Source organism: Pseudopipra pipra, chromosome 15 (genome assembly GCF_036250125.1).
Source record: "Pseudopipra pipra isolate bDixPip1 chromosome 15, bDixPip1.hap1, whole genome shotgun sequence".
Lineage (NCBI taxonomy): Eukaryota > Metazoa > Chordata > Aves > Passeriformes > Pipridae > Pseudopipra > Pseudopipra pipra.
The window spans coordinates 12,813,255-12,841,034 of record NC_087563.1 but is presented as its reverse complement, the minus strand read 5'-3'; the positions used below and the strand labels follow the sequence as shown (position 1 = coordinate 12,841,034).

The window sequence follows — 27,780 nt, the reverse complement described above, 5'->3', positions numbered from 1 at the left end:
TTGCTCTCCCTTTCTCTGCCATTTTTCTTTAATTGTTTTGTTATCTTCAACATCTTGTTGTAGGATGTCGGTGCAAGAGAGACTTGCTGAGGTGCTGGGATAAATGTAGAGGCCTGGGATGGAACAGATGCTCCCTTTAACACTGTCTCCAAAGATCATAGCTTCTCGGGTCTGATCACAGCTCCTTGTTTCAAAAGAAAATAGTAAATCAGCAAAACAAGTGTTTGAACAGGGTTTGAGATCTGTACAGCATCATGATTTGCGTATGTGCTTCAGCAAGTCTTTTTTTCCTCATGTGTAGAAAATTCTTGGCTTACATCTCCATCCACAGTTCTTTTTTTTGGCTGGAGCCAGGCACACTAAATAGTGATTAAACAAAAAATTAAAATTTCATTTTTGTGCATTTGGCATTTGAATGCTGATCAATTGCTTTGGCGGCGTGTTAAGTAACAGCGTGGTAGACAACAGAAGGGGCTTATTTACAGCAATCTGTCTAAATCCATTTTCAATGTATTGCTTAATATGCCTTTCTACTTTAGTTCATTTTCAGTTTTTAAAAAATGAAGACTTGAAACAGGCAGGAGAACAGTTTAAGATATTGCTGCAGAAGTAATCACTCCTTAGTGGTAAACAACATCCAGTTCTTAAGGAAAAGAAAATGTGCTTGAGCTGAAATAGAACTTATGGGCTTGTTGTAGGAGTTAATGGATAGAATTCAATGGCTTGTGCACTTACATAGTCTGACTAGATGATCATAATGAAGCCTGCATGATTTGAAATGTGCTTTTTGCATGTTGCTTACAATTGACCATTTAAGAAAACAATGATATTTTTGCAAAATGGGTAACTAACGCAGAGCAAAACAGAAAATTGCTGACCTCTTTTATAGGGACAGAAGTCCAGATCCATAATGTCACTTTACCCTAACCATGCAGCATGGAGAGCTGCAATGGTCAAACAATGGGTGCTGCATTCCACGGTTAAAAAGCAGATAAGGGCAGATGTGCTGGTGGGTTTGGACAAAAATGTTATGCCTCCTGTCATGCAGTTAGAATTAATGGAAAATTAGGATAAGAGTGAAAATTGAGATGGAAAACAGCATTATATGTATGGTATAGCTCCCCATAAATGAGATGCTTGTTTAATAGTTAAAGCAAAAGTCAGTCGTAGGAAACTTGCTGTGTTTTGCAGATTGCTTGGATATCACAGTCTAGAGTGTCTGTTGAAGGAGTATCATCAAGTTATGTAATTTGCATAATTGAGTCAAATTCCATGCAGCATCCCTGAAGGAAACCACTAAAAAAAGCAACATTCTGGTCCCTGTATGCTGTCTGTGTTTCTAGAGCTCAGACATCTTTTACAAAAATGAGAAGGAAAAAAAAAACAAAAGGAAAGAAAGGGAAAAAAGAGCTTCCAAAACTGCATCAATGTCAGCAACCTGCCCATTCTCCCAACGAGAGGGACTTTGAGGACATATGTGCACAACTTCCCTCTGCCCATGATGGCATCGTGCCCACAACCCTTCACACTGTTCTGCCAATAGTGATGACATGAGCATAAAATCTGCACTTAGGGAGGGGAGGCAGTGTTTTATCATTTACACTGACTTTTTTTGGTAGTCTGTTGAAATTAGGTTGGTCTTCAAAGTGTGGTTCTTAAGAAATACAATGCTAATCAGGCTGCTGCAGCTACACCTTCCCTTTGGGGCTGTGTGGATCGTGAGGGCTGGCAAGGTCGCTGAAGCAAAGACATTGATATTCATTTTCTAGCACTGAAAGTCACTTCAAAATTAATATTTAGACACTGTTGACAGAACTTGTCAGTGACTCAGCAGACTTTTCAGTTATGGTGTTTTAATAGCGACCTGAAAAACCAATGTAAGCATCGTATGTTTGCTTGCGAGGGATACTGTTAGAAATATTCTAACCTCTTAACATTTACCCAAGTTGAATTAAATTTAATGGAGGATTTCTGAGTTGGATTGGCTAATGTAGCTTCTCTGCCCAAGACCAAAAAAAAAGCTCCAGAATGCAGCACATCTGCCATTACCATCTGCAGCTATGTCTAACCTTCAGGATTCTAAAAGCTACTTGGAGAGGTTTGTCGATCCAACAGAGGTTCCTGGTGTGTTTTTCTTGTGTGAATCTCTTTAGGTGTTAGTTGTGCAGGGCAGTAACATCATGAGCTCTGCAGGCAGAGGAACAGATAGTGACTCACCCTGCATAGTCCTCGTTTTACTTTGCCAATACCAACATGTGAAGGAGTTATTTCTTGTAAGTCTCCAAGACTGAGAGTTGTACAGAGCCTGTTCCCCAGGACGTAAGGATCAATAACTCTTTTTCTGTGTATTTCTGAAGTCCATCACTGCAGTTCAGAAAGGTCTGAATAACTGGTGTGTGTACTTCATAGTTTTCCTTCTTGCTTAATTTAAAGTTTACAAATTGCTGACATGTGTGGCCTTGACATGGTTAGCTTAACCCAGCTCAAATTTACACCCATGTGTAAATTTATCCCTGAGAGAAGTAATGCATCTACCTACTCGACTTTCTGCTGTCTTCCTGCCTGATTTGTACTGTGTGTAATACAGTGGCAGTCTCTGTGATTTTTTTCTGGGTTTTTTTTTCCTCTTTATTTTAACAGCCCTGGAGGATGGCGTGCTACTGCCTGCTTTCACTCAGAATTGCAGGGTTTAAATTGCTTGCATTAGGTCGTTGCTTGCTCTGAGGATGTTTACATGCACACTGCTGACCTCTCTGAAGAATGGCTCGAAGCTGGGCAGAAAATTTACTTCCCTCTTCACATTATCCTACATTGAGAGCACAAACACAAGGATCACTCCAGCCCAGAGCCTGGGGGTACTCACACTGAGCAGGGATGGCTGGAACTGCTTTTTAATGGCTTTTAGGCTGCTGCTTGGCCAGATGAGCATTGTCTGCTTTGGTGGTACAGCTGTGTAATGGTGAGAGAGGCCCCTCCTGAAACAGCCCAGTGGTGTGGCTTCCCTTAGAAACTGGTGTGAGTCCTTTGGGGTGTATTTCAAACTTGTGTTGTGAGGCTCAGGGTCACACTCTGTATTCCTCCTTCTGGATCTAGTCCCTGGACACTCTGGCAGTGGTCTCCTCTGCAGTGGAGGGTGGGGTTTCTGGAGTAACTGCTGGTAAGGGATTTTCATGTGTTGAATCTCAGTGAATGGCAGAAGTGACAGTGGCATTGTAAGCGATTCTCTGGGTAAGCACGTTCAGTCCAGAGTGCTATAAACAAGAGACAAATAGACTTAAAATATTGAGGTTTCAGACTTGCCAGTTGTTCCTGTGCCCAGTATGACACTTGTGCACAAGCCTAGTGCTCAGAAAGTTGGCAAAACTCTCCTGGCAAGGAGGTGCTCTGGTCTATGAAAGCTTTCCAGAGCTTTTCCTGGCAGGGGAGTATCCTGGAGAGGAGATTGGCCAGAGAGCAGGCCTGGCAAAGGATGGTTCTTGCAAAACAGAGGCAAATACTTCCCAGAACAGTAGTGTGCTCTGTCAGTTATTTAGTGGGGATGATTAGAAGGGGTGACACGTTGTCCAAACAATTCAGAGCCACTGTGGTGGCCAGATGAGTAGGTGTGCTGGACTGTTGCAGTAGCACAGAGTGGCTGCGTCACGGTGCTGAAAATTTTACACCAAAAATAACCAGGCTGCCACTGTTTCTTTGTCACACAGCTGTCACCCAGACCTGCTCACACTAGCTGGCACGAGCTAGCAAAGGTCCAGGTAGAGTTTGTGCAAATTGTCCATGAGGTTTTAGGTCAGGTGGAGCCATGGGTAGATGCTGATGGGTTTGCCTGGTCCTCGCCCCCACTGTGCCCTGGCTCATCACACCCTGAGGGAGCATCTCAAACCGCCTCTGCTCACACCCACTACACAAAAGCAGCAGTAACCTCCTGAGGTGGAGTAAACATTAGGTTTTTGGGTGGTGTATGTTTTTCAAGGTGTTCTGTGATGGCATTGCTGACACCAGCCCCAAGGACTAGAGGACTGTTTCCCCAGAAGTGCTGTTGCCCACTGTGTTCAGTTTGCCCTCCCAGTGCTCTCTTGCCCATTTGGTTCCTATATCACACATTCATCTTGACACTTAAAAGTACTTTTGCATTATCAGCAGGTAGAAATCACAGGAGAGCAGTGATGTGTAATGGGACAGCTGGAAAACCACAAGGCAGGTTAAGCAATTCAGTTTTATGCTTATGTTTGGCAAGTTCAGGTGAGCCCTTCCGTAACAGAATTGTGTGGTTCTTCACACTGCTCTGCTGCTCTGGGGCTGCACTTGCCTTCTGCTGTGTCATGGGAATCAGTGAGGCTTTTGCAGTGCCTCTCATGAAACCTCTTTCCTTCAGTAAATGTGATTCTTCAGCCTATGCAGTCAGAGGTGAGCTGGAGATGTTGGATTGCTCGTGATGACCTTCATTTGCTGACTTGTTTCCAAAGCACCCATTGCTTTTGAATTTTAGAGACAACATCAGGAAATAGGAGCTCTAATTGGGTTCACTTCAGGCTCATGCCTTGTGTAGAATTTGCTTTTAAGTTCAGCAGCAAGAGTCTTAATAAATGACCTTTTAAGTCTTATTTTGATTTTATTCAAGTGTGGTAGTGTGCTCATTAATAATGATCCTGCAATAGGTCTCCCATTACATCCTATTTAATTAACAAAAACGCTGTAAGATGTATTGGATGTTTTCAAAATGAAAATGGGAGTTTTTAATAGATTCCCTGATTAAGAAATACTGTTCTGCATACATGATGGTGCCCTGAAAATTATCACTTAACAGCTATAGATAAAGTACTGCTCTGAGACAAGCAAAACTTGCTTCCTCCCCCTTTCAGGCTACAAGCCACTTGCTTGGGATGAACTTACCCTAAGGAAGATGTTTAATCTCTTCTTACAGGAAGGGGAGGCTGTTAAGGAAAGGTTGCATGTGTTGTGTATTTAATATATCCAATCTTTTATTTAAAAGGCATCATACATGAGGCAAAAGAAAGATGCTTACTTTGCTGATGGACAGAGAAAAAAGGACTGGCATAACAACGAAGCTATAAGGAGGGACTCTGAGCGTGTAGGTATGTAAGATTGCTATAAAATGTTTTAATACTGATTGTAATTTGCTTTTATTTGGTAGGCTGAGTGTAAAACAACATGTTCAACTTCAGGGTCAAGATGATGTTCTTGACATGATGCAGCAGTTAAAGCCAGTTAATCTGTTAATCTTTAACTGTGTTAATGCCAATTAAGTTCCTTTTCCCCCAACTCCACAATAACCATTTCGAGGTGAAAATGTATCAGTAAACATCTTGGTGTTTTATGACAGGTGCAGTGTTGATTTTTTTTTTAAAACTTACAAAAAAACAAATAGGCACGTTCTTCTCCCAGAAATGGGAGATCCAGAAAAGAAGAAGAGGGATAAGACAAATGTTCTGGACTATAACATTCATGCAAGTTTTATTTCATAAAATAAAGGCCCATTTTGAACATCACAGGTTTACACTGGTGTGTCTGCAAGGGCTCTGCCCCTCAGTGCAAGAGCTCAGGTTCTAAATACGCATATCCATCTGTGCTGAAAATTCCAACAGTGCTGAGGTATTCAAACCATATGGATTCTTCTGCTGTGAAACAAAAGGTGTTCTAAAGATCCTCCACAGCATTGCCATAAGTCCTTTGTCAGTTTGTGGTGTTAGAAGGAATGCTTAACTTCTGTGATTTGCACAGCTGAGTGGTTTGTAGCAAAACTACTTATCAGATAAAATTGATAGATTGACGTAGTTGACCCGGTGCTAAATATGACACAGAGCACAAAACTAAGGAAGGAATTTTTAAAGGACTGTAAGATGCTCTTTTTTTGCTATATGGATTAGTTTCTGGCCAGTTAAGCACTAATTAGTAGTAATGATGTGTATTTATTTTCTGTCTATCCATAGGAAATGGAGAACAGGGAAAACCTTACCCAATGACTGATGCAGAGCGAGTGGACCAGGCATACAGGGAAAATGGCTTTAATATCTTTGTGAGTGATAAGATTTCCCTGAATCGTTCCCTTCCAGACATCAGACACCCAAAGTGAGTATACAGTTTGGATTTCTACAAGTGAAAGTTTGCAAGCCCTAAATTAACACATCTGCAGGAGTGTGTCCTTTTTTATTATAGACTCTTATACCTTTGTTCATCAACTATGGTCCTTTCACAGCTGGGTCTTACTGTCTCCTTAATAAAGAACAGTGTATAGTCATTGCAACAGGAAATAGAGGAGACCAAATCTGGGGGGGGGGAAATCCCCTTTTGATTCCAAAAGACTTAAAATTACCAAAGACTTCCAGCCCTGTGCAGAAGAGATCTTGAACTTAACCCAGAGGGAGGTTACTTCCTTCACCTCTTGGAATGCAACAGTTCAGTTGCTGAGCCCCCTGAGAGAGCCAACAGCTCTTAGCAACTAATAAGGTGGAAGTTTTTCTTTCTGTAGTGAAACTGATGTCAATGTCTGACTCGGTTGACAGGTGCCCTAAGTGCAGTCAGGTGATGGCTTTGTCACTAAACACTGTTCCCTTCTTATGTTGGCTATTAGCTGGAAATGATCATGAAGTGCTCAGGAGCAGAACAAGATAGGAGCAGCTCCACTCAGCTGTGTATGAAGAGTTTTATCAGATTTGTGGATTATTTTCTCGGACATCTTCCTCATAAAAACAGCCTCATCAGGATTTACAAGTAGAAGCTTGTTCCAGTTGAATGCTGACTTTCGAGTTTGTCTGGTTTTGGACATTATCCCTTCAGATGGTGTTAAACTGGATTTTGTGCAAACTAGAAGGAGTTTTTCCATTAGCAAAAGTGCTTCAGTTAGGACTTAGCCATCGTTTAGACAAAGCAGAGAGGTTTTTAAATGCTGTGGAGTTCTTAATCTGAAAGCATTGTTAGGCATTTGAATCTAAGCTCGTTTTGTGTAAAGCTAGTTTTATCACAATTAGTAAATCTGAATTCAACATCTACTTTATTCACATAATTTCCAGAAGTCGGGTTTTATAATTTAACTGCACAATTGAGATATTACCTCTTCAACAGTCACAGCAAGCTAATCAAATAAACTGGCTTGGCACCCTTTCTCAATATATACACATAAAACAAAGTAGTGAGTATAGCTCCATAAATATTTTAGACATGCAGCTGAAATGGTTAGACATAAAGATAAATCAGGTAACTGAAAATGTTTGTGGATCAGCCCATACTCAAGTTCTAGGAAATACAGTTTGACTTCACTAACCTAAATTCTGCCCGACCTCCATTTACAGAGTCTGCTTTGGGCTCTGAGAACTTAAGTGTCAGACAATGCCAGTATTTTGCTATCTGAGGGTTTAATATATTACCTCACATTCCCCATTGTTTCCTGAAATTGCCGACTCAGTGTTGCTAATTCTGCTATTTAAACTTTTTTAAAGTGTGAAGCTTCTAACTCCAGCCCCAGTTAAAATTAGGAAGTGAAGTGTCTACTTAAGCTGTGATTAATGATGCTGCTGCAGTAGTTTGCTTGTTGCTTGACATATCAGTGTAGCAGGTTGTAATTGTGGAGGCCTCGAGGAGAGGATAAACAGCATGTGCCTAATGGATGCTGGGATTAGCTGGGCAGGGAGCAGGGTTATGTACAGTGGAGATATGCAGTAAAGGAATTCATGACTGGAAAGGTCTGCTGTGCATTCGCTGTGCCCATTAAAAAAGATACTTGAAACAGGGTGGTTTGTGTTACCTGGGAGGTTGATGAGGGCAATTTATAACAAAGTTAGGCTGAGACCTAGTCATAAAGACACAAGTCCTTAAAGAGTATTCCAGAAAGAAGGGAGCTGTGTTTTTAGAGCCTCTTGCATACAGTGAGGTAATAGAGACTTTGGAGATGTGCCTGCAGGCAGCAGGGAGCGTAAGGAGAAGGTGATCTGGGGGAAAAATGCATCATCTGTCTTGTCCTAAGCTTTGGGAGATGGTATTCTCCCCAACAGCTGGCCTGGGTGGGGAAGGACAAAGAAGCAGCTGATGCGTGAGATGGTTTGTGTGGACTTTTATATAGCAAATAGCATGTCACCTCTGCTTTCTGTTAATTGTGGGAACCGAGGAGCTGGAGGATGACGTGTACTGGATCTGCCTGGTGCACACATACAATTGTTTGTTTCAGCAGTCATGTCTTCCCCTGATAACATTTTCTTTAAGTGCTTCTGGGTTTTTTAATATTAAATACTAATTTTGCAGGTCTTGTAAATCAATTGTAGATGTGGTAGCTGGAGGGAAGCAATTTCTCTCCATGCTTAATGGTTAAACTTAATAGCTAAAGTTTCCCACTTGTTAAACTGGAACTCTCATTTTCTGACTAACTTTAAGAAGAGTTAGAAAAGATTCAAGGGCTCTTGGTTCATATTGGAACAGAATTACAGCCAGTAGCCATCAGAAGAAGGTTAGGATGGCAATCCCAAGGGCTGGATGAAAGCAGTCCATGCAGCTTCAGTTTGCATCTTGCATCATCTGTGCGTTGCAGCCACAGCCTGCAAGCTCTTGGCAGCACCCCAGGACAATTCATTACACCCAGAATAAGCTACTGTCCACTCACACAGGCACCAGAGTAACTTCCTGTAGCCACAGATGTACTGAACTTGTATGACATACGTGCATCCTTCTCCCTTTCCTGGGAAAGGTACCAGGAAAAAGCTGCCCCTGCCAGAGCCGCTTTCATTCCCGTCTGCCCTTCCGGGGAACAGGGAGGGAATTACTGTGTGTAAGCACTGAATTGTGCACACATCCTCACTGAGGGTCTGCAGATCAGCTCTGGTGGCTGTGCAAGAGGTGCAGTCTTGTGGTGGGGCAGAGAGCAGAGTGTGACCTCCCTCCCCTGCTCCTGGGCAGGGGCAGCTGGTCCTGCTGCCACTGTCATTACTACACTCCAGACACCTCCACTCACATAACCACCTCTGTTTTGTACTGGGCACATGAGGTTCTAGGAATGGAATAGATTTTTGACCCCAAATGAACAGCTATGGGTATTTTTTAACTACAATTGCTCGTTGTGCGGCCTTTGTTACCTGTTTAACAAGGTTCAAACTCCACTTAGGGCCACATGAGCAGGAAATAAACACTGCCCCTCATGCTGCAGTTGGAATTTTCTTTAGGAAACTGCCTTGAAAATAACCTCACAATGCAAGAGAGCATTACCCTTATTTCAAAATTAAGATTAATGCTGTGGGGAAATACTCCAAATTCAAGGGGTCTCTGTCTCTGCAGACCTAACTCTCCACCTTTATCCAAATCCTCTGGTGATTTGTGTTCAAAGCCCAGCTGCCTTCACTTCTGCCTGCAGAACTGATCCCCCTGACTTTGTGTGTTGCTAAGTGTCATTGACCATTAACAGTCTCTACTTCACGTGGAATTGCTGGGTCTTATTTTGGCCAGGTAGACTAGATCAGGTCAACACTGGCTTGATAAGTCCTGAAAGTCGCTGGATTTTTTTCAGGTACTTTGCATCAATTTGGGGAGTAAAGAATGAACTGAGTTACTTGATGGTAATTAGTGTGGAAGTGCCGGTGTTTTTCGGTAGCTCCTTTTGACTTGCTCTGTCTGTGTCCAGCTGCAAAAATAAGCTGTACCTGGAGAAGCTTCCGAACACGAGTGTGATAATTCCGTTCCACAACGAAGGATGGTCCTCTCTGCTCCGGACAGTGCACAGTGTCCTCAACCGCTCCCCTCCCGAGCTGATAGCAGAGATAGTGCTGGTGGATGACTTCAGTGACAGAGGTATGATGGTTTCTGTGTGACAGCACCGTGTTTCCCTGCCTAGGGGATCGATGAACTTGCAAATATGTGTATAATGACTTGAGGTTTTTTACTCAGGTGAATCTTGCTCTAGTACATTTGAAAGAAAAAAAACCCCTCGTGTTCCATATTCAGGGTGTGCTGGTTTAGCTGTAGCCGACATGAGCTGTCCTGTGATGTGGAGGGTGGTGTGAAAAAAACAGGGAAGCTGGTTTTAATATTCTGCTAAGGGCATGTGTAGCCCTTACATTTAACCCTGGGGTTAATGCTATGATGCTTGGAATAACAAAAGAAAAGAAGTGAGCTATTCCCCCCCTCTCCGTAAACTTCACTCCTTATTTTGTACTGTGTTGCCTGGAGTAGTCACTTTGGATTGGGATGAAGTGCCAAATGCAAAGGCCTGGAATTGCTGGCACAACTTATCACCACAAAGGGAACAACCACTTGTCATTGCAGCAGCAGTCTGTGTGTGGTTACTGAATCTACTTGTGCTGTAGCAGAAAGGCAGGAGATCTTTTTCTCTGAACTGTTTAAATGCTACATGATGCAAATTAACACTTTGTCTTGTAGTTTGCACCTTGCTTTGGTGGAAGAGGCAGGTGAAGGAATAGTGAATGCCTCTATCATGTAGACATCGGGTAGCTGGAGAGATCCCATGGCAAGTCCTCTGAAGTAGCTGGTGTTCTCTTGTGTTGAAGAGGGTACAGTGACCTTAAGGGGTTATGGTCAGATCTAGCAACTCTATTTTCTCCTTTAAAGTTACTAAGACTATTTAGTTTTATGAGCTGCAGAGTTCAAGCCACTGGTATTACTCAGCTGAGGGAAAAGAGCTCTCTATACAGATACTAAAGGATACATCTCCAAAAAATCTGACATGTAGGAAGCTGCTAAACGAGCTTGGAAACAAGCTTGTGTGTGTTCAGTGTTCTGACCTTTACTGACTTCCAAATAGGCACTACCCAAAGCTGTAGTGTTTGTTCCAAAGTACTTCTCTCATTAGTTTGGAAGCGAGGCATGCTGCTCTGAACAAATCAATTTTATATGAAATAGGTATTTCTTTAGAGGATTTCTTTCAAGCTAAGCTGAGAGAAGAAAAACCCACCCTCCTAACAAGTTCTCTTTATTGCTACTCAGTCTAGAAGCAAATTAGACAAGCTCATGCTGTAACCACAGCTAAATTGTACAAATGGGGTCCTTTTCAGAGAAGCAGAAGTAATGAAATCTGGTTTCCTGTGGATCTGTTTTCCTTGTTTTGTAGATATGCCCTTCCAGCCAGCCCTCCTGGCTCCCACCCCTGCTGCTCATCAATCTGTACCTGTGCTGTTTGTCCAGCTTGCTCTTGCTGTTCCACCTGTCTCTGATAAGACACAGGCTCTTCTCTGTCGGTTGCCCAGCTTTGCCACAAAGGTTGCAAGAAGTAGCTGAGATCAATTTGTAGGCAGCAGCTGTTTATAGGTGTATATAAAAGACTGCTGGTGCTGGACATTGAGCTAAAATGTCAAGGGAAGAGAATGACACTTAAGCAAAGAGAGTGCTAATAAAAACCTGATGTGGGTTTTCTGGTTGTTTGGGGTTTGTTTTTTTTTTTTTTTTGGTTGGTTTGTTTTTTTAAATAGTATTTTCCTGTTAGCACAGTTGATTTATGCGCATTGGGACAATGTTTAGGATGAAACTTCCTTCAGTGCTGTCAGTTCTGTATCTGCATTTTTCTTACTTAACCACGCTGGGGTTGGCTTCCACATCCCTCACTGGGTTTAAATAGATCTTAGTCTTCAGAAGGCAGTTAAGTCCTAAACACCTGATCATGACTTGAAAGGCTGATGGTTACAAAATTCTGCTTGACTTATCCATTGTATGTATTTAAAAAAAACAAACCCAAACAACAAAACAAACACAAAAACCCAACAAACGCTTCAGCCCAGTAACCGAGAACTGAAAGTTTAATGCATCAAACTGAAATGCATGAAGGAGCAGAAGTTCCAAGAAAACTTTTACTTCACATATTATATGTTTGTAAAGGACACATTCTTGGATTTGGACTGTTAGGTCACTGCTCTGGTTATCAGTTTCTTATGATTAAATTGGGCAGATAATAAAAACCCTGTGTCCAAGCTGATGATCGTCACAGCTGCACCACAGAACTGGTGAGCGTAAACTGGTGAGTAAAAAGAATGAGATTTCTTGATTTTTTTTTTTTTTTTTTCAAACCATAAATGATTGGTCCTCTGTGTTTGCTGCAAAGTGAAATGCTGTGCTTCTGTTTCAAATGCTAGTCCTACAAATTTGTAACAGCATCTTTCTTCTAAAATTATGGAATCACTGTTGGATGTAGTGATAGTAGAGGCCACATTTGAGATCAGAGGGGCATAGTCTGAACAGTAAATGTCATCTCCTCCCCTGAAGAGATCAGTAAATAGTCACCATAAACTCCAGTGAAAAGCCAAAGATGGAAAGAATAATCACTCAATAAAAATCTGTTATTAGTTTTTTTTATCGAGAGGTTACTCTGACAAGATAAAACATCAGATATCTCTGCTGTACCTATGATGGCCTTTCACTCGAGGGTTGTCTAAACAGATCTTTAGCACTTTAATAACTCTTTAAAGAATAACCTTCATCAACTTGGCCTTTCCTGGCAAAGAGGCTGTATACACTCTCTTATTCTGTTGTTGCACTGATTTCTGTGGGTGGTGATGTTGGTACTGATCCATCAGCCTCTTTCATCTCTGTCTCTTACATGGATAATCTTTGCTTCACATGAAGTAAAGAGGACTTTGGTAATAATAGAAATAGTAAGTGTGGAAATCTGGCTACTGCACACACAACTGTTTTTCCTAACAGATGTTACTTTCATATGTTTTTCATCTGGTTTTTAGCTTGAGAATAAGGAATTTCTGGTGTGTCTATAAAGAGGATTGAGAAGTTGGCTAACAAAGTGACAGGAGAGTGAAGACAGATTTCTGGGTTAGTTGGTGGCTGCTGTGGTCTGCAGCAAACCTGGGGGGCAGCTGTGTGGCTTTGCATTATTGGAGATCTTGGACAGATGAATCATCATCTGGAAGTGTCAGCAGCCATTTATTTCTCAATTTGTTTGAGGGAGACAACTCTGTGACCTTTAGCAATAACCATTTTTCATCCAAAAAATGCTGTCCTGATGACAGCATATCTTAACAGCGAGCAGCAAAAGCTTTATGGGTCATGTTTTTGAAACATTTCCTTTGCTTTGTGTTTGAAAAGTCAAAATGTGCTGGAAGAACTTGCTGCCTGGGATTTTTTTTTTATGCCTTCCCGCAGTACAATGCAAATGATCAAAATCTAATAAAAAAAAGTACTGGAGCCTTACTTCACACAAATTTCATGCTGGATTCCATGTCAGCCAGAGCGCTGGGAAGGGCTGTCCGTGGGGTCGGTCGGTGTGGTGGGAGGATCCCTTTGCCTTGAGGTGCAGATTGTGTTGCCACCTCCAACAGCTCTTTCTTGATACTTGAATCTTCCTCTGTGGGGGTTCCCTTGGTAGGTTGGGTTGGCTTAAAAGAAGCTGCTTTCCAGCATGTGCTGTTGGTCATAACAGAGTAGATATTGCAGGGCTGTTTTTACTTTCTCTATTAGTAGTCTGTGTTGTCAATGTAGCAATCCCATTAGGACTGCTATAATGCTTTTTTCCCCACAAACTTACTTGAGATAGAAGAAGATGATAGAAGAACTTTCTTCCCATTTCAAAACAATTGTAGGGTTTTAATGTGCAGAAGAATATAGGTTATATTGAAGAGGGAGGCATCAATTCAGCAGACTGCTGTTGAAGAAGTGTTGGCTGCTTCTTCCTGCATGGTACAGAGAACTGCTGGAGCCCCACAGACTGACCTCCATGGATTTGATTAACCTCAGCTATTGCAGAGTGGTCCAAAAATAATGCTTATCTTTCTGGATAAGCGGAAATCAGAATGCAATACATGAGAATTATGACTTTAGAATTCTTGATCATAAAAACTCTTAGCTGTGGTAGTCCTGTGTGGATTTGTGCCTTCACTTTTAATTTCTATAGCTATTCTTTAGGTCTGATCTCAGTTAAATTAAGCCTTTTCATATGCTGGCTTGCAGGGTACTAATTATATCCCTCTGAGCCTGTTGTTGCCAGAATGGCCCTAAGTAAACTAAAATGTTTTTTCCATGTATATCTGTTTTCTCCTGAGGACTGTCATGTGAAATTTGTTTGCTTTTTGATTATCTAATTACCATGCTGCTGAGTGGGAAGTGGATTCTATTATATCATACAAATGGGAGGAGGAGAAGAGAAATGGAATTGCAGGTCAGTTTGTAACACTGCAGGGTTTTTTCTGTCAGCTCTGATGGCATTTTGTTATTGATAGCAGGCAACGAGTAACAGACGGGCAGTTCATGGTTCTTCAGGGTCTGCTTCAGTCCCTAGACCTGCAGTCTGAATTGGCTGTGGTGAGAAATCGAGCTGTTCAGCTCTGGTGTCTGTCGTGTACAAAATGAATTGTTGGTCTCCACCAAATTCTTGTAGCTTGTGAACACCTGTGCTGTATAAGCTGTCTGTGTCTGCATGAACAAATGTAAAGCTGTCCTCTGTCTCTCACTAATAAATGACCAGCCTTAAACTGAAGGAGGGGCACATTTTCTCTTTGCAGGATGCTTTTCAGATTGTTCTTTGCTTTTCGCCTGGTACATATTTAGTAGCTCTGTACAGCAGTGGAACATCAAGTGCTACTGGTGAAAGGCAGAAGGCAAACTCTGTTTTGGAGGAGGCATCTCATGTGCAGGTTGGACTGGAACATGTACAGAATCACAAATAGTTGAAGTTGGAAAGGACATCTGGAGATCATCTAACCCAACCCCTCAGCTCAGCTACAGCAGATTTATCCAGATCTTACTTATTCACTCGAGTTAAATCTCCAAGGATGGAGGCTCCATAATGTCTCTGGGCACCCTGTTCTGCTGTTCAATCACTCTTTCAATGACTTAGTTTAAGAAAAAAACATAAACATTTTAAGCTTACTGTGTGCTAGAAGGCTGTGACTTCATTGTTGAGTGTCATTTAAAAGAAACAGCTTGCCATGTACTTAGGGCTGACTGTGTGTAGAGAGAAAAGGGTACACGCCCCACACGGGGGCTCAGAAGTACTTTGGATTTATCTTATTTTATGGCTTAGCTTGACAGAGATCAGTGATAGTGGCTAAGTGCTTAAATTTCATATAAAAGTCACGTCTCAGCATTCAGTTATTTGCATATTGAGTGACAGCCTGTTCTTACTCATTTTTAAGATTACTTTGGTATAAATGACAGTGTTTTAGAACAAATGTTGTCCCTTGTTGAAGAAGAGAACCGCAGCATCAGTCATCTCCAAAGCATGAGTTACATGCAAAGCACTGTGTTGGTACAATAATAAAGCTGAATGTGGCAGCACTGAAAATACTGCAGTCTCCAAACATCAGGATTGTTCTGGAAGTGTTAACCCAGCAGGGCTCTCTGCCTTATGGCATTGTGTGTCTGCACAGTGGCAATACGTGAAAACTGAGCGTCCTTCTTAGAGTAACCAGTCAAAATCTGCACCTGTGACTGGAAGGCAACAACAGCTTCAGCCCAAGTACTTCAATATATTTAACCCCATGTGACAATGACATTTGCAAAGTGAACCTCCTAGCTTTTACATTAAATACTGTCTATTTTAGGGAGTGGTTATCCAGGAGGCTGTGCAAATGAGTACTTGGCTGCAGTTGAATTCAAGGAGACAGTTTTGTTCTGAGTAATGTGTATGGGATCTCATTTTCCCTTGGGTGGTCATTAGGAAGGTTATGGATTTCAGCTTCATCTTTCTTCCATGACTACCCTGTTACCTTGGGCCTTATCTTAATCTGCGAAAACTTTATTTAGGATTCTATTCTATTTATTCGTTCAGCCATTTTAAATTTTTTCTTATTCTTTCCCTACTTTTAATCCCTTTTTTTCTTGGCTGTGTGTATTCAGCAGGACTTTGTGCAGAGCTGCTCTTTGGGGAACAGCGGAGCATTGTGAGCCCAAAAGCTGGCATGTGGCCACTGCTCATCTTTGAAAGGCAGCAAGGGGCTTTTGGGCCTTTTAATAGAGGAGTCCAAGGGGTGTGTTACCTAAGGAGTGTCATCTCAGCCCTGAGTTTTGACCAACATATTCCTCTTCCTTTGCCTTCTCCCCTCACGCAGGGCCCATCAGCTTCCTTTGCTTTGCGCCTTGTGCCGTCAAAAGTCCCTGTAGTTGGCTTGGACATCCACTGGCACGGGAATGTTGGAGCCCAACTGTTCCCGAGTGTCAGAGGGAGACACAGCCAAATCCCCCTTCTTCCCTTTACAGACAAATCCCTGTGGCATTTTAAACCTCTCTTTATATAGCAGTGCAAGTAATTCTGGGGATGTGGGATAATCTGAATGGAAAAACAAATGTGAGTAAGGCAACTTGGCTGAACCACGAGCAGCATAATTTGGTCTGCAGGGCAGAAGTCACTAAGTAGTGGAGTGAGGGAGAAGGCAAGGGGTGATTAATGTGTCATTTGGTGCAGCATCAGGTATGTAGCAAATACAGCTCTGTTCCATTAACCACATCTGCCAGGCCTTAATTGAAAGAAATCATGTTCTTAGTATCTGAAATAGAAAAAGGTTTAATACTTGAGTTCTTTTTGATCTTTAAATGGACCAGTAAAGGATTTATGCATCTAAAGAGATTATCTTTTCATCTTTAGGCACATGCACTGTAAAAGTAATTTTTTTTTCTCTTAAATGCGATAAGTGCATCTGGTTAGTACATCTCAGAATATGGAGTGGCTGTGCTTAGGACAAAGTGGTGAGAGCATTTCTTGCTGAATTATCAATATGATTCTTTTAAAGATTTTTACCTTAACATATTTAGAAAAGAAGAAAAAGTCAAGCTTTTTGGGGGCAGCTATGCTTTTCCACAACCTTTTCTTAAGTGTTGCTTTCAAGGTCTCTCATAGAAGTTGTGGCAACTATTGTCACAAATAACTGATAAAAAGATTATTTTTGTGAATTATGTCACAGAATAAAGAGGCTTTTTTCTTGCTGGGGTGTATTTGTGGAGTGAATTTGTGTACCCACCAATACTCCATTAGTGAGCACTAAGTGGAGCAATAAAATAAAACCTGGTGCAGATGTCTGATTGTAGTTTATGACAAGAGAGGAATTTTTTATTCTCCATTTCTGGCAGTGTCTTGTGGGTGTGGGATACTTTAGATAACAGTGACAGAGCTTGTTTGGATCAGAGTGAGATGTGGATGAGATTCGATTTTATGTTTTCCTGTTCTAAGTGTTCATTTTGAATGCGTCTTTACTGCCTGTACTCACATATACCCTCCATAAAGGGATATCTAAAACCTGCACTGTTCATTAGAAAATGGCTGGAGAGCATTAAAAGTTTATTCTCTAGTGTTTTAAGAGACCTGAGGGCCCATTGCAATTGTTTACTGCAGCTTTGTTTGTGACAGCCTAAATTAACTAACCAGTTTACTTTTCATCATCTTGTATTTATTTCTGTAAGATCAGTTGCTGTGGCTGAAGGATCCTTCTAGAAAACAGATGAGGTGGCTTTCAAAGGTCCAGTTTACTGTGACCTCTTTCTTAGCTAATTATTGTGTAGTGAAGGATGTCTGGCAGTCTAAAGTTTTAAAAAAATAAATAATTGAAGAGCAGAGTTTCCATTACAGCTCATTAAATAAATCTGAGTGCATTGCTTGCTACTAAGAAACCTTATGCATGTAGCTTCTATCAGAGAAACTTTGCAGGAAAATAGCTTTAATTTTATTCTCCTCACCTTGAAGTACATGTCCTCATCTGCTAGGAGTCAAAAAAAATCTAGATATCTGCCAGCTGCAGTGCAAATCAGCATTTTAATGCTTTACAGCTGCTTCTCTGTAGAAGTTAATTAGAAATGTGATTCAAACACCCTCTGCCAGTGCTCATATATGGTATCTATTACTGGTAATCATAGTTCCTGCTATTTCAACCTGCATTTGGGGGTGGTGTTAACAAAGCAGCTGTTCCACACAGGGACTTTGATAAAAGGTGGAAACTTCTTCACTTTGAGAAAATTGGAAGGTAATGCTGCTGCAATTGAAAAAGAAAAGTAGATAATTTAAACCACATTCCTTATCTAGTTTTAGCTGCAGTGATGGTTTCTTAGTAAAGAACTGCCACACCAATCTGTCACTGTAGCACTGATTCCCAAGTGCCATGAGGACCATTGTTACCCCCACGCCAGGGATGCTCCAATGGAACACAGTAGTTTCCTGTGCTGATCAGTGGGAGCCAAGGCTCAGGATTTAAAAGCAGGTACCTTCAGCTTTCAGTCCTGCCCTCCCCTCTGTCATCCAGCCAAAATGAATGTGTCAGTTGAGGACTATATTGCCCATGAGATGGTTTAGTTCTGGTATCAGCACAGCTGTGAACAGGCCTGGGTTTGTGCTTCAGGTTTTAATAGATTTATTGACCTTTCTAGCAGATGTCACTGACTTGTTGTGATAGCTGCATTTCTCCTAAGTAAACAAGAGTGTTGGGAACTGATGGTGAAGAGGTCTAGAAGAAGAGTAGAGTGTGAGTTTATAAAATATACTTCTGACATGCCATAGTTTGTTACTACATGTCAAATGTGTGTGTTTTCCCTGCAGCTGTATTAACAATTTTTTCATTTGCCAAATGCCAAATACTTTGTTTTCTGTTCTCTGACATACAGACTACAAGACAAACCTATTTTTGCTTTGTCATTCATGGTTATTAATGTATAAGCATTATTGTAGGAACGAAGTATTATCAGATTTCCAATATTCTTCTATTTGGCTGCAACCCAAGACCAAAAACTTTGTGGGTCTGTGCTATTAATTTTAGGCTTCATAGTTGTTCTTCCTCACTTAGACACTTGAGATCAGAGCCTTTGGGATCCAAAGGGGTGCATTCCTACTGAATCAAAGCCACTTTCAAGTGGGTTACATCTTGGACCTAACAGACTGATCTCTAACAAGACAAAAGTCTGGAGCAGAATTCTCTGTCAATTCTTGTGCTCTTTCTGGAATATTTCTTTTTTTGATGGTTTGCACAGAGCAAATACTTTCAGGCCAAGAAGTTCTTTGCCTTTATCAGCATTATTCGTGTACAAAGCCAAATCTCTGAGGACTGTTTTGTTTTGGGGTCTTTGTTTTTTGTTGGTTTTTTTTTTTCTTTTTTCCCCAGCTAAACTCAGTGACTTTTAAGGCTTTAATCTCGCAGCTTTGATATGTTCCAAAATACTTCAGTATGAAATGTCTTAACACTTCATCTGCCTGCATCTCTTCACATGATGGTAAGTTTTGTCTTGCTGGTGGTCATAGGCTTTAGGTTCATGATACACCAGGCAGTATGTAGCTGTCAGCAGGGGCTGTATCCTGACACTCTCCCAGTGCAGCTTCTGCAACAAACTTCTGAGATGCTTTTGCACCCCTGCTTGTCTCTCCAGTGCTCAGAGAGCAGTTGATGATGTAGGTTCAAGGCAATTAAAGATTTTTAGAGTACAGACATTCCCTTGGTTAAACAACTGGATAATCAAATCAACTGACGTGGCCTTAAGATGAGGGCACAGACTCCTCGGGTTGAAGGCAGTATTTGGGACAAGTAATGCCCTTCCTGCCAGTCACCATGGCTACGTCAAACTTGAGCTGAATATTAAGTGTACTGCAAGGAATTCACTCCTGTTTTAGCAGCTACAAAGGCTTTGTAGGCCAAAACCTTCAGCTCTCCAGTGTCTACATCAGCACAGCAGCTCTGAGGTTAAAAGCAATCAACACGAAATGTCTGAGAGTAACAAAATCACCTCTTTAGATGAAATGTAGTCAACAGAAGAGGGAAAAACCTAAGTGGGTGCTTTAATCTTGATACATATTTAATGAAATGGGAAGGCAGAAGAGTAAACTAATGAGAATAACTGTTTCCCCTGGGAAAGATGGGTTATGGCACAAGAGGAAAAACTGATATTGTGGGCTGGCCAGGGAGTCAGTGTGCAGGAATTAAGAACTGATGCACACACCACAGGTTGGTTGCACTGCTCCTGAGGAACAAAAGGTGCTTAAACCTTTACAGCATGAAGGAAGGATGAGTAAATGGATTTTTCTGGATTCTCTCAGAAACATGCAGTTGGAATAGACTTTCTTTACAAATTACACTTTCCTGAGAGATTAAGACTTTATGCTATAGCTAAAATGATTATTCCCTGTGTACCTCCCTACTAAACTTTCCCTGGGGTCTGAATGTATTTATATGCTAATGCCAGTAAATGTGCATTTTCTCATTTTAAGATTACACCTTTGTCTCTGTGTTCAGTGCTGGTATCTCCTGAAGCCATATCTGAGCAGGGGTTGGATGTCTGCTGTGGGGTGGAGGAAGCACTGAGAAAGTTCCTTTTGCAAACTGAAGAAGTCATTGATGGTGCAGACAGGACAGCAGAAGTTTATCCCAGCACACAGTGTTGGCTCACACAGTGGTCTTTGTCCCAGAACTCAGTCTGGCTTATTTTTTGGGCCCAACATTTCCACACCTGAAATGGAAGCTTGGTTTTAAAATGTTGAGGAAGAGAACAAATTCACTGAGATTTTCAGAAAACTCTTTTAACCTTTGTTAAAGTCTAAACCATGATGATTTATTAGCTATATTAGCTCATGTATTATATATGATATGTATTGGTATATTACCAAGTGGGGTGGTACACTTTCAGCTATTGTCCCATGCCCAGAAACCATCTTCCCCCGAGTTTTTGTTTGTAAAAATGTGCTGAGACCCAACACTGGTACACAATGGGCAGTGAAAATTGGGCCCCTTCCACTTCTGGAGTCCACCAGAGAACTGTGATCAGTGAAACAACAGATATTGATTCTTTCCCATCCCAGGCTTTTTCTTCTTTGCAAGAAGACTCAGCTTCGAAAGCCGTGATCAGCCTAATCAGTTTTCTGTTATTGAGACTGGTGCTCATAGTGCAATTTATTAAATCAATTTATTATCCTTCCAACCAGCTTCAGTGATCAGAACATGAAAACATTGAAAGAAAATTAAAACTAGTGTAAGTGCTGCCTGTTTGGATAACAGCACATTTTGCTATTTCAAAGCATTACTCATCTACACCAAAACAGAGAGATAAGTTAATTTCAATGATTTAGAATTTTCTATTTCAGGGAGGCCTGGCTTTCACATTGTGATGGATTCAGGAAGAAGTATAATTCATTCTTAAATTGTTAAACAGCACGTTAGGGCTAAGTATTGGAGTAAAAATAAATGGATTCATTTGTAATCTTAAGCATGTGTATATGTGGGAGGGTAGGGATGGGAGGCTGGGATAACCTGCAAATAAATGCCACATGAGCAGTGGCACTTCAGGTTTTGGTTTTGGAAAGTAGCCAAAATAAACTGCAGGGAAGGGAAACCAGCTCTGTCTACTTACAAGGGAATTCTACAGATCCTGTTCAGTCCTCTCCTCTCATGCCATGTGCCCTTCAGCAGGAAAGTTCCCTGAATTCTCAGAGTGCAGTGGCTCTCCTGTCTTAATGATGTCTTCAGCCTTCTGAGTGTAAACTAAAGCAAAGCACCTCAGCAGGAGGCAGGATGCTGTAGGGCAGAGGGAACTGTGGTGTCACCAGTGGCATCTGAGTAACGTGGGAAGGTGTCTGGGAATGTTTCCGATTTCTGCAGTGCTGCTCATTCTGGATTGGGTTGATGACACACATATGGCAAAGGGCTCTGGAGTTGCAGATGTGCTGTACAGTGTAAAATTCAGAAACCAAAGCTGATAGTATCATATGAACCATGAAATGTTCCACTAGTAGGACAGGGGAAGTGTTTCATTCATAATTCTTTCTCAGGGCATAAATTTCTAATAGTTTCAAGTCCTGGCTGTTACTTAAAATGAGTTAATTTTTTTTCAATGACAAATATTGATACTCCCTTCCCTGCCAAATACTGCAGAGATGTTGCAGGGACATACATAAAAAGATGTTATGTCTTGGTGTGTGATTTGGGGAAGAGAAAAGGGCATGAAACAGGCCAGGCTTCCTCTGTGAGCTGTCACTACAGCAGCTGCAGCCAGTTGTAAAACCAAGCTGTGCGAGCTCCAGGGAGTGAGGTTCCTTTGTGCTGCAGAGCAGCTCTTGAGGCAAATAGCTGTTGAACTTAGGCATGCAGGAAAGATGTTAGAAACTGGAGAACTGCTGGATCTCTTCCTCTGATTTCTGTGGGGAAATGCCTTTGGTCAGGGCCAAATCAGTTCAAAGTAGACTACAAACCTACTGGTGACTTGGCACAAGCCTCTGAGAAAAGGTGGCTGAGCTGATGGGATGTGAAAGAGTCGGGGAGGAGGCAGGGGATGCTGCCTGGAGATGGGCTGCATGGTTTGCTGTGAGGGGGTGGATCGAGTTAGCTGCTGCTTTGACTCTGAAGCACAGAATTATCAGGGTTGGAAGAGACTTTTAAGATCGTCAGGTCCAACCATCAACCCAGTGCTATCACTGTAAACCCTGAACCCCTAAACCACATCACCCAGCACCAGATCCAGACACCTCTTAAACACCTCCAGGGATGGTGACTCCACCACTTCCAGGATGGTGACTTGAACAGTTGATTCCCATGGACCCCGAAACTGCAGTGCTACCTTTCCCATAGACCCATAGAAACATTCTCTTGTTTCTTATGTATTTAAATTGTACCAAAAAAAAAAAAAAATCCTTGGACCCTTCTGTCCTCTTCCAGCTTCTGCATATGTTTGTTTTGAATGTCTCAGGTGCCTGTTCAGGTGGTGGGTGTGCAGTGGGTGGAATGAAAAGTCAACTGGACATGAGAAATTCCCATCTTGGAAAGCCCTTGCCATGCTACAAATGGTCACCAGACTAGTGGCATCTGAGGGCAACTTTGCTTGGATGAGGCCAGTAGGAAGAAGTACAGTAAGACCACCATGGAAATTTGACCTGGGAGGGGGGGGAAATGTCTTGTTCTGGAAAGCATTAGGGCTGGTTCTGTAAAGCAGGCTGGCTGTTGAAGCTTCTCTGCTCTCTTCACACAGTTTTATTTACAGCTCAAAGTAAAGAAAGCAGTAGTTCTTGACTGGTGCTGTTAATGTATACGCTGTATATCAAGTTTATTGCAAAGTCTGTTAGCAAGCTACCAGCCTGGTTTTTAATCTGCAGATAATCTTACTCTCATTTATATATTTGGGCTGTGTTACTGTGCCCAGCGTAGGCACAGCCATTGGAATCCATCCAGTTCACCTAACAACTTTCATTAAAGAAAATTGTCCTTGTAATAAGAATTACTCAGTGTGACAAGATTCCATAGTATATTTTTTTAAAGCCCCATAAAATTTTCTAGCAGTTAATGCCGCTTGTTTGTTTTTTTGATATTTTCTTTTAAAAGCAAAAATTGGCTAAATTGTGCCAGTACTTGAAATAGAATGAAATAAGTATTTTCTATCTGGGCATATAGAAGCCTGGGTGGTAGGAATAGCCCAGGGATAAGGAAATAAGAAAACTCTGTCTTTGAAGAGTACATTTTATAGAATTTTGTACATTGTGAGGTTGCCTGGAAGTCTTTGACTGTTTAGTTAGGAAAGGCAAATTCAATAAACCCTGCCTACCTGCAGTTCATGATACACAAGTCTTAACCTTATAAAATGCAGTGATCAAATGTGGATTGTTCTGCAGCAGTTGGGAACAGTTTATCTGAGCATCATCCCTGCTGGCTGAAGGACAGCACTCAGTACGTGTGTCCCCTGCAGAGCAGTGTGAATACGTGGGTGCTGATGGTGTTCCTGCAGCTTTTCCTTACTTTTCCCAGCCATCCGAGACATAATATTCCTGATGTGAGACACTTCTCACCAGTGCAGTGTACAGCAGGCTACCCACTGCAAGTGTGAAATGCTTTGGTATTTTTTTACTATGGAAATGTAGTGAAGAAGTCGTAAAGAACCAAACCCAGCATTTGGGAATGCAGTGGGAAGTCAGTGGATTAGACTCCCTGCTGTCTCTTTGCAGACCACTCACCTGAGAAAACTCAGGCTCCTGTGCCTTCTTTTCCCCTGTAACACAATAAAAATGGGGAATCTCTCAGTTTTTTGCTGCTTGTTCATTAATAGGTATAAAACAACCTGTCCTCAGTCAGTCTGGGGCAGAGCAGCTGTCATTGTCACGACAAATATGGCCAAGCCCAGTGACTCTTTATTCACCTTCTGGGGTGTGTGTGTTCATGTGTGGGACCAGATCCCCAGACATACTCGTGTTTGGTAGCAGGCTGAGCGTGCTCTGCTCCTACCCCTGGAGGAATTGGTTCAGCTGCCTTCAGGCATCAGCACAGATGAAACTGCACAACAAATCAGAACAGTTCAGAAAGATACATGATGCTGAAATGTAAAATGACCAGCACACACATGGAAGACAAACCTCTGGGATCTTTCACGGTCTCGTTTTCTCATTTCTATCAAAATAAAGAGTTGCAGAAGTTCTCTATATATTTTACATTGTTTGAGAGCTCTGGATTTTTTAAGACTTTCCAGTGTTTCAGAGGTTTGGTTTGGGGTCTGATCTTCCAAGTGCTGCAGTATCTGTGCCTACTGTTGGGGAATCAGAGCAAGAGCTTCTGTGTGATGGTTCCCTCCTTTATTTTAATGAGCACCAGCAGCCACTCTCTTGTTTATCTGGTCTTGGGTACATTAACTAAGGTCTACCTCCTGTCTTGGGCTTGAGCTGATTTATGCTTGAAGTGAGGATTGTTTGTTCTCTCTGATGAAACAGTCTATTGTGATAAACTAACAATGGCAAGGGATGAGCTCTGATGTTAAACAGTGGTGGTAGCTTTTTCATTTCTCGCTCTTTTTTTTTTCCTCTTGTTTTAAGTCTACCCAGTGCCTCAGGAGGAAGGCAGCTGAGCTAATAATACATCTGGTCTCTGTGGAGGGCCCTCATTTGAAAAATCTGTAATTGAGTGGACAAAATTTCTGGTTGCTTGAGAGGATCTATTCAGAAGAGATTTGAAAAGGATGAGGGAAAAGCACACTAGACAGCAAGAAGTCCTAAGGGCTCTATTGAGCAGGGAAACCTGTGTAGATATTGTGGGACAATTAGACTTGCCAGGCAAAACACTAAAATGGATTTGTGAAAAGAAAATCCTGGGGAATGAACAAAGCTTTGAACAGGGCAAAGAGCTTGCTAGGAATACCTCAAAGGCAAGGAAGTTGATTTGGGTGATCTTTGAAGGAAGGCGGGCGATGGCTGCTTCAAAGAGAAGGTGCAGAATGTGTGTTAGTCGCAGGGATTCTGCCTCTTTCCACAGTTGCTAGGTCAGCACCAAGGGGGAGAGCTCAGAACTGGGTTAAGTTTATTTGCTCCTTTGCTCTTTCCAGAGAGCTGTTCCAATGCCCAGCCTCCCTGGTGCCCTGTTCAAGGGCACTTCATGCTGTTGGCCTTTCCAGCCCCTGCCTTTCATGCCTGCTTTGGAAGCTGAGGAGGACTGTGCTGTACAGAATGGAGTGGATGTGTTCCCTGCAGGCAAGACAAATAACCCTGCGAGGTTATTTGTGTTTCAGTGATTGCCTCTACTCAGGTTTTGTTGCATGAGATTTTAAGATGTTTGCTTAGATTTAACAAGCTAAGTTTTGCCCAGCAAGGCTTCTTTCCTCCATGGGTTGCTGATGGCAGTGGGTGCTGTGGGACATTAATGAACAGTCCCTGGCATGCTCTCAATGAGGTTTGCTGTCAAATAAGTCAGAGCTTCAGATGCTGAAAGATCAACCCATTAGTGATGAGGCCAGGTCAGCTCAGCCTATTTTTAGGTTTTTCTTTGCTGCTGCACTCTTTGATGTAAAGGCAGCTGTGTGCCCCTTATTCTTTATGTAGACCAAGCTTCTTATCTCCACTTTGGAACAAGCTGTCCATTGTTTTGATCACTCAGTGATCTTCCTCTGCAGCTTTTCTGTTTGAATTCTTGTTAATCATGGTAACTGCCAGTGTCTGTGCTAATTCAGATGTGGCTCCAGTCCATGTTCAGCAGTGTAAATATTTCCGTATTTAAATGCAAATATCTGCTCTGATAAGCACATAACAAAGCCATCCCCATACCCACTGTGGCTGTACCTGCGTTGTGGCTTGGAGGGGTGTCTGACTAGGCTTTTTGCTGGTTTTTATTTATGCATGAGTGGATGTTATGTTGTGTGTTTTGAAGAAACCAAACACAGCTTAAACGCACTGATGCACTGAGTGCAGTTTACTTCTGAAAGTAAATTGCCCTGTGTCTCTTCTGGTTTTCCACAAGTGTCCAAGAATCCCAGCTGAGATCTGCCATCTGTTTTTTTTATTCCTTTTCCTCTTCCTCTGCTGCTTTCTTTCTCATCCAGCACTCCTTCGTCTTCTCCTAGTGCCTTTTTTTTTCTTTTTTTCTTTTCTGTTTAATTGCTTCTAAGATTTTGGAACATCTTCAAAAGTCTCGCTTAAGCAGTTATTTTTAAACCTGGAATTTAAAAGCAATTATTCTTACTTCCTTTTTCCTGTTACTGCATTTGTTAACTGTTCAGGTCGTACTTCCAAAGTCATCCCCTTCTGGTAGAGACGGAGCCGCATTTTTAAGAAATTAGTTGTTACAGTGTTCAAATTTCTCCTTTTCGTACAGAACACCTGAAGAAACGCCTGGAGGATTATATGGCCCAGTTCCCAAATGTACGAATCCTCCGAACCAAAAAGAGGGAAGGGCTGATCAGGACTCGCATGCTGGGGGCCTCTGTGGCCATAGGGGACGTCATCACCTTCCTGGATTCCCACTGCGAGGCCAACGTGAACTGGCTGCCACCCCTGTTAGGTGAGTGGGGGGGTGTTAAATTTGGGTTATTTCCACCCACTGCTTTCCTCTCATACTGTAAATGGACAAAAGGAACATGAAACATCATAAAAGGGAGAACCAACCAACCAAAAGACTCAAGCGAATTGTTGGCAACTTGTAGCCTTTAATACAAGAATTCTTCTGTTCTGCAGTCCTACACTGTGCAATAACCCTGTCATATGCTTTGGTTAATTAAAGAGCAGAGATCATATTCTTCTCGTGCCTCACTAAATGAAATCTTAAATAATTTACAGCTTGTTAGAAAAGTAAACTATCACATGGTCATTCAGCAGCTTGCAGAGAGGAATGGCTTTCTCATACAGAAAAGATCTGTACATACAGGTTTTGAGTAGCTTTTAGGGGTTTTATCTCCTATATAGCTATATTTAACTTCTACTTGTGAGCCTGTGGAAAATACTTCTTGTGAATGAGAGCTGCTGGTATGTATTTGTAGAACATGGGCACTCTTTTCCAAGGCAGTGCTTCATCTTTAAGAAGTCATCAGTTTGACAATGTCAGCTCTTTTCAGAGATGATTAATTGAAGGAACAGTGTCATCTGTTTCTGGTACCTGTCTGCCTCTGGCCAGTACCAAACTCCTTTACAAGCCCATGGCAAGTGACCTGCCAAAGCTCTCTGTCACATAGACTTTGGCAACAATAGTCAGGTGGAGGTTTAAGAAACACAAGTCAGATTTGTCTGCAGGATTGTTGGATGGTTATCCCCTTGCTTTCACTACAGCTTATATCTGGCAATAGTGTAAAACATTTGCAGCTTTATGAGCCCCTGGGAGGGAGGACAGAATTAGCTCAAATGTCATTTAAATGAGAACACGTAGAGTATGCTCTGATTTTAAAGCACAGGAAGGATTTGTGTTAGACGTGTTTTGGAAGCTGAGACATCATTTGTCGCCTCTGCTCTGAAAGTTAACTTCCAACAAGAGACTGTCTCACTAATAAAGTATTTAAGAAATTCCAGATGCTTATGCAGGAATTAATCCTATGTTGTTGTATTTGGTTGGAAGAAAAGGTGGAGGGGAGGAGGTAACACTTGCCTTTCTCGGGCCTGCTGAGAGTAGTTAGGCCATTAGTCTGAAACACTTTCTG

The 27,780-nt window shown here is 41.8% G+C and overlaps 1 protein-coding gene across 1 annotated transcript in view; it reads left to right on the top strand.

Annotated features, from left to right (window-relative positions):
* GALNT10 (polypeptide N-acetylgalactosaminyltransferase 10) overlaps window positions 1–27,780 on the top strand; it is an 81,952-nt gene that overhangs the window by 33,482 nt on the left and 20,690 nt on the right. Inside the window, exons 2-5 of the mRNA XM_064671978.1 lie at window positions 4,991–5,093; window positions 5,949–6,087; window positions 9,620–9,786; window positions 26,469–26,654. Coding sequence (XP_064528048.1) covers window positions 4,991–5,093; window positions 5,949–6,087; window positions 9,620–9,786; window positions 26,469–26,654 — 595 coding nt within the window. The remainder of the gene's footprint in view (window positions 1–4,990; window positions 5,094–5,948; window positions 6,088–9,619; window positions 9,787–26,468; window positions 26,655–27,780) is intronic.